At 35.4% G+C, this 12,121-nt stretch overlaps 2 protein-coding genes across 4 annotated transcripts in view; both read left to right on the forward strand.

The window, feature by feature from the left end:
- Positions 1-2,985: 2,985 nt before the first annotated feature.
- LOC129436446 (nuclear body protein SP140-like protein) overlaps positions 2,986-12,121 on the forward strand; it is a 65,181-nt gene continuing 56,045 nt past the window's right edge. The window contains exons 1-5 of one of the 3 annotated variants that reach the window (XM_073857554.1): positions 2,986-3,133; positions 3,607-3,729; positions 3,923-4,024; positions 4,108-4,239; positions 5,265-5,320. In XM_073857554.1, coding sequence (XP_073713655.1) covers positions 3,615-3,729; positions 3,923-4,024; positions 4,108-4,239; positions 5,265-5,320 — 405 coding nt within the window. In that variant the 5' untranslated portion in view covers positions 2,986-3,133; positions 3,607-3,614. Of the gene's footprint in view, positions 3,134-3,213; positions 3,270-3,606; positions 3,730-3,922; positions 4,025-4,107; positions 4,240-5,264; positions 5,321-12,121 lie in introns of all 3 variants that reach the window. The other 2 variants (XM_073857551.1, XM_073857550.1) reach the window with 2 other exon arrangements.
- On the forward strand, positions 5,333-10,129 carry LOC141349087 (nuclear body protein SP140-like protein). The gene is made up of 11 exons (XM_073857555.1): positions 5,333-5,466; positions 5,654-5,704; positions 5,856-5,886; positions 6,045-6,206; positions 7,443-7,576; positions 7,720-7,785; positions 7,963-8,078; positions 8,182-8,284; positions 8,496-8,555; positions 8,661-8,789; positions 8,897-10,129. The coding sequence occupies exons 1-11, from the start codon at positions 5,365-5,367 to the stop codon at positions 8,963-8,965; spliced, it is 1,023 nt and encodes a 340-aa protein (XP_073713656.1). The 5' UTR covers positions 5,333-5,364; the 3' UTR covers positions 8,966-10,129.

Consider the following 12,121-nt stretch of genomic DNA (forward strand, 5'->3'; position numbering starts at 1 on the left):
TATGGCAAGCCGTTTTAACATTTTTTCATTTACATTTACTAGCAGGGGCGTCATGCACCAATTTTTTTTAAGGGGGCACAGTGTCAACAGCTCACAGAAATGTGTGCATGACACAGACATCAAACGAAATATTATAGAGCGTTCAGTGTTTTCCATGGCACTTACATTTCTAACAATCTGAAAACCCCTGCTTTCATGCAAAAACCTCCAAATTAAGAGTGATGACTAACTTTAATATCAAATACTATTCAATCGGAATAATGACACATTTGCATCATATTTACATCTGAAACGGCATGTTTTATTTAAGTCTTAATGGCTTGTTTAATTGTGTCATTAATGCATTTTGCACAACAACTACATTATCATATAAAATTAATGAAATTTTAAATCCATAAAGTATATAAACAACGAAAATGACATAAGCTATAGCCACGTGATTGATTTTAATGTTCAATAATGATTTTAAAAAATATGTTTAGATAAAATTATTAGAGGAACAGATTTTTGCATTAAATTTTACCTCATATGTGAGCATGTGAGATTCCGCGCCCGCGTGAACTCTGGCGTTGTGCCAAGAAGATGAATCTCTACTAATATAACGTTGAGACGGTCACATTTAAAACCATACATTTTCTACACAGAGGAGGTTAACTGCACATTACCGTACTGGGGTTTGGAAATGTTGTGAGCGTTTCTAACACGTTTTAATTCCTCAGATAGCCAAATGCAGCAGCAAGCCAGCAACAGCAGAGAGCTCGTGAGCGCGCCCAGATGCTGATGACGTCTGCGACTGTGCTGACTGTAGTGCCAGCTGCCGCCAGAATAAAAGTAATGTAACATGATCAAAACACTATCAAAACGGCGAAAATCTCCGAAAAATGACAACGATGCAGCACAGAATGTATAATATTGTGCATATTAAACAGATTAAAAGTCAAATAACAGATTAATGGACGCTTATTTGATTTGGAGGTTGGATGCAAAATCCATTGGCTCAAAAAAACCAAGGGGCAGGTGCCCCCTCTGTTTGAATGGGCATGACGCCTCTGTTTACTAGTATCTATTTTTTAGGTACTAGTTCTTATTTTTTAGTTACTAGTATCTATTCGATTAGATACTAGTTCTTAATAATTAGATACTAGTACTTAAACATTAGATACTAGTGCTTATTCATTAGATACTAGTTCTTTTTCATTAGATACTAGTACTTATTTCAATAGTGACTGATTAAATTATACTTTACTAGTTAAGAAAAATATAAAACTAGTACTTATTCTTTAGTATCAACTTTTTTGATCAAAGATATCCTGAAATTTATAGATACTAGTACTTTTTGATTTAAGTATGCAAATAATATGTTGAATAATAATGAAGCAACATTATGTAAGCTTTAAACATTGTCATGTAGAAGTGTCCAGTAGGGGTCACTTTTTGGTAACAATTCACAGAATATAGGTAGGAACCTTTCTTTAGGTAATTAGTGATGGGAGAAATGAAGCTTTTCGAAGCTTCGAATCAATTGAACCAATTGCTTCGAAAATTGATTCAGTTTTTCGAAGCAGTTCGAAACACCACACACGCTGGCGACCCCTGCTGGTCAAAACAGTGTAAAAGCAGATATGTCCAAACATTTTACACTTTTTTAAACAAAAAAATAGCAAGATTTGTATTAAAATATGTTAAAAAAATTATTTAACTTAATTAAGACATAGTTAAAAGTCTATTATGTGTTTTTATCATTAAAACTAACTACCCTTTTAATTATGCACATTTTTGTCATTAAATCTGTCTATAAACAAAAAGTAGACAAAATGGCAGTGTTATCGGTCAGAAGGATACATGTTTTATGAACTTTCATAATAAAACTGACCCGAGTTTACCTAAACATAGCAGACACTGGTCATGTGATCAACTCCCCCTAGTGGTGAACCATCGAATTTTCGAAACGTTTCGAAACAGTTATGACGTAATTAAGCCTCGTTTGCTAAAATCACGTGACTTGGGCCAGTTTGAAACAAGCTCCGAACCACTGATTCGAAACAAAAGATTCGTAAATGTTTAGAAGCCTCATGAAGCAATGCTTCGAAAACGACCATCACTAGTGTAAACTAAACAAGGTTGGCTTGAGATAGACTAGTGTACAAGTTTGAGTAGTAGTTTAAACACACGTCAAATTGTAGATGAGTTAGGGGACAGAATATAGTCTTTACAGTTTAAAAGTCAGTATGCCACTGGAAAGTCCCACTGGGTGTCCCATGTGTGTTGTTATCATTAAAGTCTTTATTTTATTATAATTGTATCATCCCTGTTCTCTGTGTTATTTAATTCATAGAATCGATTAATAGGAGACTTAAAAAAAGCCAGTGAGTGGTGTTTACAGCAGTCAAGTGTGCTGCTTGGTTCTGTTCAGCTACCCACAGTCCTGTACCTAGAGGACCAAGACGTTTTCGAGGCCATGGACACATTGCAAAAAGCTGCATTTCCAGAGGACAGAATTGCAGATCTGGAGCCCTTCAATTTTGTTTTCACTTATATGAAAGACATGCATGCTTTCATTGAAAATGTTGTTGATCTCATGAACCTAAAAGTGTTCTGTAGAACAGAAACTGAAGAGTATAAATAATGTGTAATTTTTATTTTTTATTACTTTAAGGGGCAGTTTCCCGGACAGGGATTAGACTAGTCCTAGCTGGTCAGACTAGAAGACCAGCTGACCCACCAGTTTATACCAGCTTGACCAGGCTGGAATCTTGACCAGAAAGCTTGTTGGTTTAAGATGGACATACCTGGTTTAGCTTTTCCTCCCAGCCTGGCAGAGCTGCTCAAGCTGGTACAAAGTGGCCAAAACCCCTTTAAAACCAGCCTGCTTTAAACAAGCTTTCTAAAACACTGCTTTTGTGTGTTTATTCACAAGTATTTTTTCAAATGAAAGAACTGTCCTTTGATTTAAGACGGGTTATGTATTTCAGTGAATTAGTAGGAAGGCAGATCTACTGAGGGGCGTGGTAAATCTAAAAAAAATAAAAGGATTAGATAATGTGTGTGTGTAGTGTACCTGTCCATTTGGTCTGTGTGAAAGAATAACAAGAGGCCACTTAAAAAAGTCACATTGAGGCTTGGACACCCTAAGGTGAGTACAATAATTTAATTCATTAAACTTGAACAAAGAAGGATTTGAAAGCAAATGTTTGTATCATATTTTTTCTTTAGACTCGCTGTCACGCAAAAACCTAAACAACAGAAGTCACTTTCAGTTTCGTTTCTGTGTAAGTCAAACAGTATGTGAGGGAGATACTGAACAATGCTCTCTGCACACGCAATATTTTCAGTCATTCAAAACACATTAAATGCTTTACAAAGACTACACTCACATTTGAATTCATTTTGGTTGTAAATCACATGTTTGGGCAAAGTTTAAGTGATTCATGATTCAAGTTCAAGTTCCTTTATTGTATACCGGTAAATACGTTTTCAGTGGCAAGTTCACAGTTCCTCACACATACAGTATAACAGCAAGACTAAAATGATATCATAATAACATTCTCTACATAATATATGTACAACTGAACTTAAAATGCTGTCAATGTTATGTTTGTTTTAAAGAATCACTGATGATGGAAGAAGATTCATCATTGAGTTCAGAGAGCAGTTCAGAATCTGACTATAGTGAGAATGAAGAAAAGCAAGCAGAACAACGGAGAAAACGGAAAATGACAACACAAAGATGTAAGGACATAAAGCAGACAGGAAGTGATCCTCAAGACTAGATGAGTCAAGAGTATAGTTGCCTGAGGAATTGACATAAAATTACAAAACCAGTGTTTTGATGTAGACATTTTTTTTAAATACATTAAAAACGGTTATAGTGTATGTTTGACCCTTAGTCCTGTTCGTGCCTGACACTTGACCTTTGTTTTAGATTCTAGGCAGTCTATAGAAAAACTGATAGAAGACAAATCTTCACTTCCTGTTACATGTGGGGATAAAGAAGGTTCCTTGTTTATTGAAAAATTTAATAACAGTAGGTGCATTTTTAATGTTTTTCTACTTAATCAGAAAAGTCATGCAGATTGAACTTTAGACGTATTGTTTGTGTGTCATCAGAAGAGAAATGCATCTTAAGTGAAGATCAGTGGTTTAAGCCCAGTGAATTTGAGAAGTTTGGAGGGAAGGAGAAGAGCAAAAAGTGGAAGACCAGCATCCTTTGCTGTGGCGTTCAAGTCCAGAAACTCATAGAGGATAAACTTATTTAATTAATTAAATAATTTAATTTTTTTATTTTGCATGTTTGTCACATTTTAATGTTTCATATCATGAAACAAATGTAAATATTAAAAAGCACCAATTGTCTGATTTACGTTTTTACATTTCCTTGATGATGTAGTAAAGACCGACATTATCCTAATTAGCATAATTCCTCCAGCCTGTAAGTTAACTCCTGTTAGCATTGTATTGTGAGCAAATTCACAAAATCCAAACACACATGACCCTGAAAAGTGCTTGCCCCCTAAATCTAATAACTGATTGGGCCACCCTTAGCAGCAACAACTGCAATCAAGCATTGTGATAACTAACAATGAGTTTGTTACAGCACTGTGGAGGAATTTTAGCCCACTTATCTTAGCAGAATTGTTGTAACTCAGCCACATTGGAGGGTTTTCGAACATGAACCACCATTTTAAGGTCATGCCACAGCATTTCAATAGGATTGAGGTCAAGACTTTGACTAGGCTACTCCAAAGTCTTCATGTTGTTTTTCTTCAGCCATTCAGAGGTGGACTTGCTGGTGTGTTTTGGATCATTGTCCAGCTGCAGAACCCAAGTTTGCTTTAGCTTTAGGTCACAAACTGATGGCCGGATATTGTCCTTCAGGGTCCATTTTTAAAGTCTTCCAGGTCCCGAAGCCCCAGACCATCCCTCTTACACCACCACCATATTTTACTGTTGGTATGATGGCAAGCACATTTTCACACAGGGCCATGTGGGTTTGCATTTTGTTTTCCCTTCATAAAAAAAACATTTACAAACTGCATGTTGTGTTTTCTTGTGTTGTCTTTGATTAATATTTAAATATATAATTAAATATCATTATCATGATCTGAAACATTAAAGTATGACAAACATGCAAAAAAATGAAAAATCAGGAAGGGGCCAACACTTTTTCACACCACTTAGAAAATATATGTAACAGAAAATAAACACAGAAGATGTTCATTAGAAGCTTACCTGACACATTCTGTCTTTGTGTTTTTTATGTTTGTAGGATAAACTTATTTCATGCCCAGTCTTTAAGAAAAGACGAATTGAACATGACGATGTTTGGCTGTTTTTGTTGCTAACATGCACACTCATAAACTATAGATGATATATTTTGTTAAAATAGTTACTGACTTTGTGTTGTCTATCTCACAGAGTGAATCTCCTGAAAGCTCACCTGTTGCTAACAGGCTCAGAAGAACAATGGTAAAACCTTGATGACTGTTAGCACTGTTTGTGTTTCATACTGTATAGATATCATTACTACAGAGGGACATGTTTATGCAAGGCATCATTTGTCCCAGACCCTGTGAAGAAAGGGCCTCACTAAGGTCCTCTTTGGTATATCATAAAGCCCTAAGGAGAGCCATATGTTGTCTGTTTATATCAACAGAGAAACTCTTCTGAATCCTCACGTGATTCTGGCACGCTCAGAAGAACAAAGGTTTGATTTAGACACTACTAATCTACAATATATGCATCAATCTCAATTAACATTTAATCCAGAGTTGGACTTTAAAACATGAGACTGTCATGACATTTTAGAGATTTTACTATAATCCACAACACTAACATAACTGCATCTTATTTCACAGGCTAGGGAAAAGCTGGTTTCCTCCAGCTCTGGTTAGTTTAATAATAATAATAACCCTTTACCATAATATCAGATTATACATTTTTTGCTCATTTATTTAAACAGAGATGATTTCAGTATTTACTATATTTCAGTATACACTGTAAATTCTGTGTGTATTAGTGTTTATATGCTTGTGTATTTGTTGTAGAATCAGAAGAAAGAGAAAGTGTCCACTATGAGAACACTGACAACATCGACAACAACAGTGATGATGATGATGAAATTAACATTACCATGTTTCAAGGTCCTACTCTTCCTGTTACCTGTGGCTCTGTCACTGGCATTCTACACAAAAAACGCTTTGCTAAAGGTGTGTTTCATCTCAGTGTGTCATAAAATATATATGACATTTCTTACTGAAGATAGCTACACTCACCTAAAGGATAATTAGGAACACCTGTTCAATTTCTCATTTATGCAATTATGTAAATCTAATCAACCAATCACATGGCAGTTGCTTCAATGCATTTAGGGGTGTGGTCCTGGTCATCTCCTGAACTGAATGTCAGAATGGGAAAGAAAGGTGATTTATGCAATTTTAAGCGTGGCATGGTTGTTGGTGCCAGACGGGCTGGTCTGAGTATTTCACAATCTGCTCAGTTACTGGAATTTTCACAACCATTTCTAGGGTTTACAAAGAATGGTGTGAAAAGGGCAAAACATCCAGTATGCGGCAGTCCTGTGGGCGAAGAGGTCAGAGGAGAATGGGCCGACTGATTCAAGCTGATAGAAGAGCAGTTTTGACTGAAATAACCACTCGTATGCAACAAAGCATTTGTGAAGCCACAACACACACAACCTTGAGGAGGATGGGCTACAACAGCAGAGGACCCCACCGGGTACCACTCATCTCCACTACAAATAGGAAAAAGAGGCTACAATTTGCACGAGCTCACCAAAATTGGACAGTTGAAGACTGGAAAAATGTTGCCTGGTCTGATGAGTCTCGATTTCTGTTGAGACATTCAGATGGTAGAGTCAGAATTTGGCGTAAACAGAATGAGAACATGGATCCATCATGCCTTGTTACCACTGTGCAGGCTGGTGGTGTAATGGTGTGGGGGTTGTTTTCTTGGCACACGGCCTACCAGAGCATTGTTTCTGACCATGTCCATCCCTTTATGACCACCATGTACCCATCCTCTGATGGCTACTTCCAGCAGGATAATGCACCATGTCACAAAGCTCGAATCATTTCAAATCGGTTTCTTGGACATGGAAATGAGTTCACTGTACTAAAATGGCCTCCACAGGCATGAGATCTCAACCCAATAGAGGATCTTTGGGATGTGGTAGAACAGGAGCTTGGTGCATGCTCTCATATCAATATGTGCCAACATTTCTAAAGAATGCTTTCAGCACCCTGTTGAATCAATGCCACGTAGAATAAAGGCAGTTCTGAAGGTGAAAGGGGGTCAAACACAGTATTAGTATAGTGTTCCTAATAATCCTTTAGTTGAGTGTATAGACAGCTGTTTAGACAAAAAAATTAAAAATAAACTGGAAATCCGAGTTTCTATGTTGTGCTGTGATGTAATTTTCCCAGGACACTGTGGGAAATGCATAAGGACTGAGAATTTATGGCTGACACCTGAGGATTTCCTTAGACTGGGCAAACAAGATGGGATATGGAGGAAAGACATTGTGGCTCATAAAACAACGCTCGGAAAACTTATAATGGTACAAACAGTCATTGTAAAGAGAAATTAAAAATCAGAAAATAAAATTTGCACCACTTTGGAAGAATTGTAAGAAAAGCTTATAACCTGTGTATATTCAAGATGTTTGTAACTTTAATTGGTACATTTTCATCTGGTTTCCAGAGAAGAGTTTTGGAACTTCATGTAGTCAACTGTGATTGTGATGTCTGTGAACAACTCAATCAAACCGTAAGCCAGTACTCTCTCAATTACATCAGGTCCAAATAGTTATCTGCTGAACTCAACAGTGTTAATACAGACTGTGAAAAAGTTTGTTGAAGAGTTGTTCATAACTTTGTCTGTCAAATACATTTTTATTTAAACGTTAAAATGTTAATCTTAATTTATGAATTATTGGACCAACAGAATGACGACGATTGTTACATCTGTGACTCTGAAGAAGATCTTGTGTGCTGTGATGAGTGTCCACGAGCTTTTCATCCAAACTGTCACCTACCAGCTGCTGTGGACATCGACTCTGGGTGAGAGAGAGAGAGAGAGAGAGAGAGAGAGAAAATTACAGATTATCTATGGTATCTTTAGACAGACTATGTGTAATATGTTATTGTGTTTTGTATGCAACAGAAGCCAATGGAGCTGCACATTTTGTATGATGAAAACATTTAAGGGGTCGAATCAAAAGACGCGACAGGAGGTTTTAAACAGTCCACTTTCGCAGTACAAACTGGTACATTCACATACAAACACACACAAGCTAAAGCACTTTACAAACAAATAAAGATAAAGTCAAGCCTAAACAAATATAAGAAACAAATATTACTCCTAGCATGCATTAGCAATACAAATGTTGTGGCATTGATAGGGGACACACGTAGGCCTACTGATCAAATGTATAGCTCGTATGCATTCACGGTGTTTTTTTGTGTTTGTTTTCTCAGCACTGCCAGTATTTGTTGTTATACCTGCTGCACAAGTGGACTGCTGAGCCCTGCACCAAAGTAAATCACTTAAACATTCATTCATTTGTGTTAAGTGGTTGTGTTGCAGTTTTATTTATGTTTATCAAGTTTGATTTATATTTCATATTCACTTGTGGTTTTCAGGTTTTAGATAAAGAGAGTAAATGTAAAGCAGATGACATCAGGCTGAATTTACAGAATGACACTTACCAAACAGTGGGCGAGTTTGTCAAAGATATTGAACACATTTTTCAACACCGCACCTCCAAAAGGGTAAGTTTTACAGCATTTAACTAAAGTCTTAATCTTTTGCATTTAAAATGTACTGCATACTTTTATATTTTAATATGTGTGTTGTTTTCTCTGTCTTTTCTCTGTAGGATAATGACTTCAGCAGAATGAAGCATTTGTTTAATAAGGAGTTTAAGACAATCTTTAAACTTCTATAACATTATGCCTTAAACAAATCACAAAACAAAACAAAAATAATGCTGTATTGTGTGTATAAAATGACAGAAAAATAAAGAATGTTTAGGTTTTTACTAAATGGTATGAGGCTTGCGGTTAGAGACTTTAATTATCTCAACTGTAAGTATCAAAATATATTTTTAACTCATCTGTCAAATGAAGAAAGAAAAGCCATTGGCAAATGTTTAAAAAAATAAATACTTTAACTGTTGATGATTGTTGAACATACAGTAAGTTTTAATTGCTCATTTCTTTCCCTAAACACTTTTCTGTAAATAGGCAATGGTCAAAAAAACAATTACAAGTACAATTTTATAAGTAAGGGATAATGTATGGCACAGGCATAATGTATAGGCAGCCAGTTGTAAATGAGGTCCGACAGTCTTGTATCCCAAAAGCACTAGCCAAAATATTTTACATAGAACAATCCCTTAAACATTTTTCCTCTTCCAGAGTTTTAATTTCCTTGTTTTCTAAAAATCAAAAGTATGTCCCTATCATTACATGTGCAACCCTGTATCACGAAATTACGTACCTATAGTCACGTACATTTTTTATTCTTTTCCGTGACACTTTCATGTTTTTCCGTGACTGTATCATGCATTTCTGTTTACGTGTCATTGTCATGTATTGGTTACTCAACTGCTTTTTCCTATTTTCAAACCATTGTCGCTTCGGTTTAGGGTTAGATTTGGTGTTTGCGTTAGGATGTCACTTTAAGTATTGGTTTATACTATTTTTCTGATTTATGTTTTTTATATTTTCTGATTTTTACAGTTTTTTTCGATTGCTAAACGACAGTGGCCACAACTGGAGTCACATGTGCAAAACTCTAACTACAGTCTGCACAGCAGCAGTTCATGTGGACCAAACTCTAGTTCGTTTTTCATTGCTTGAACACAGTTTTCAAAACTTTACACACTTATCCCATGACTTTAAACACAACCTGCAAAACACTGTGGATTTACAGCACAAATGCTAACACACTGCTGTCAAAACTGTGAACCACACATTCAAAACAGAATTTATTTCAGCCTTGTGCCTTTCAAACACTGCTAATTGCAATTTCATATAAATATATAATTTCATATAAATATATAAATATAATTATATATAATATAAATATTACGTAATAAATGTATATATATAAAATAGATATAGGTAGAGCTCAAAAAGACAAAAATAATTTTGGAAATGGAAATGAAGATGGGTTCGTGGAGGAGAAGGGTGGCAAAGAGTGGTCTGATGCTAGAGAGATGCAGGATTAGCTCCTCAATTATTTGTTTGAATTACAGTATGTACTTTTAGTTTTTACCTTTTTTTCCTCATTACTGGAATTCCGTAAATTACTACAGACTAATTAAGGAAACTGCAAATTTTAATTTACCTTAAAGAATTATGATGTTCTAAATAAATTAATAAATCATTCTTTGAAGAAAATACTTTGTATGAAGTCACTGAAATAGTTCAAACTGTAAAGATAAAAAGTTTGTATTTTCTGTGTTGGTGTTTGATGTTAGTGTTTTTACTCTCAGTGTATTCTGAGTGACAGTGTGTGTTTAGTGTTTGGCTGCAGAGGTGTGAAGTACTTGAGTAATTTTACTTGATTACTGTACTTAAGTATTATTATTATTTATTTCTTGAGTACAATTGAACACCAGTACTTTTACTTTTACTTAATTACATTTTTTAAAGAATAAAGTACTTTTTACTCCTTACAATTTTATTTACAGTCAAAAAGTACTTCTATTTTAGAGATCTATTTTTCCTTGCTCTATCAAAGCAATTGAATTGCGCTGATGGCCAGTTTAATTTAAATGTTATTTATTCTGAAGCCTTTGGACCACACCAGAGTCATATAAAGAGAGAGTTACGAAACGCTTTGATCTCGCCGCCGCGCGGTCACGTGATTCATGTAACGTTCTACAGTTCCTAACCAAGCAGGGCTGTCAATCTGTTTGCATAGGTTTTCAGCTATTTTAGGTAAATATTAGCTTGTAATGTGAATTGATCACTATACTTACTATGTTTATAACGTTTTGTTTTACTAGGGAGTGATGGAAATACAGTAAATCAGTTAATAAAGATAAACAGTGAATGATGACCCAAAGATAACTGTGGTTATCTATACCAACTACAGCAACACAGTTTATCTTTTATTTTTATAGCAAAAATATGGCTATATAAATGGCTATCAATCTGCTAAAAACATAATTCCTACACTTTTACTATATTAAAATCACAAAAAAAAATCGCCAATGCGGTTATTTGTAACAGTGAAGCATAACAGAAACACACTAAATTCATATTTAATTGTATTTATAGTAGACATTAAATGTTAATATAATTATACATGATTTTCGAGGATACATCACTCGTATTACTTACCAAACACAATGAAACACATAGCAGCATTGTGAAGCAGTGTGACTTTCTTATAAGGCATATAGCTTGTCGCTGTTGCCCCCTAGTGTTACTCGTAATATATAAAAAAAGATAAGTATAAAGTAGATGGCCACCAGTAATAAAATATTAAACCATTAAAAACACATTATACACAACTCATTAAAATATAAAAAAATTCTAGTTATTATTAACGATAATCATTACCTACAGCAGAGTTCATAAAATATCACTGTTGACTATATTCATAAAATGTCTGAAAATGTAAAGAGAAACGGTAATTTCATCGATTTACCAGCAGGTGCCATTGAAATGAATGGGCTTCAGTGCTGCGTTTGGAACTATGCGTCACTACCGGTCACTACATGACACGCTGTTACTTCCGCATTCCATTCTTACAACGGTCGTCTATGTGAGTGTCGTAACTCTATTTTTATACGACTCTGGACCACACTAAAGAATTGGCCAACAGTTCATCTAATGATGAAGATTTTTTCACTTCTTTGAAACCGACAACACATGAAGTGTGACATGTTCCCTGCTATTTGCAGCCTCTCTATCAAGACTAATACCTTGTTCACACGGTCAGTCCAAATTTGATTTTGGTGCATATCTAATTTGACAGACTCACTGTCCACATTGTGTATCACAACTGTTCAGATCCGATCTGTGCTACCTGTAGCCGCCCCGCTAACAGAAAAAAGTTCCCAACATTCCCAAAAACTTTCTGCCAA

This window comes from Misgurnus anguillicaudatus, chromosome 19, assembly GCF_027580225.2.
Source record: "Misgurnus anguillicaudatus chromosome 19, ASM2758022v2, whole genome shotgun sequence".
Taxonomy (NCBI): Eukaryota; Metazoa; Chordata; class Actinopteri; order Cypriniformes; family Cobitidae; genus Misgurnus; species Misgurnus anguillicaudatus.

Coding starts and splice junctions, on each gene's coding strand:
- LOC141349087 (XM_073857555.1), top strand. CDS start 5,365: ATGATATATTTTGTTAAAATAGTTACTGACTTTGTGTTGTCTATCTCA. Junction 5,467..5,653: donor ACAGGCTCAGAAGAACAATG/GTAAAACCTTGA, acceptor TTATATCAACAG/AGAAACTCTTCTGAATCCTC. Junction 8,079..8,181: donor GCTGTGGACATCGACTCTGG/GTGAGAGAGAGA, acceptor TGTATGCAACAG/AAGCCAATGGAGCTGCACAT.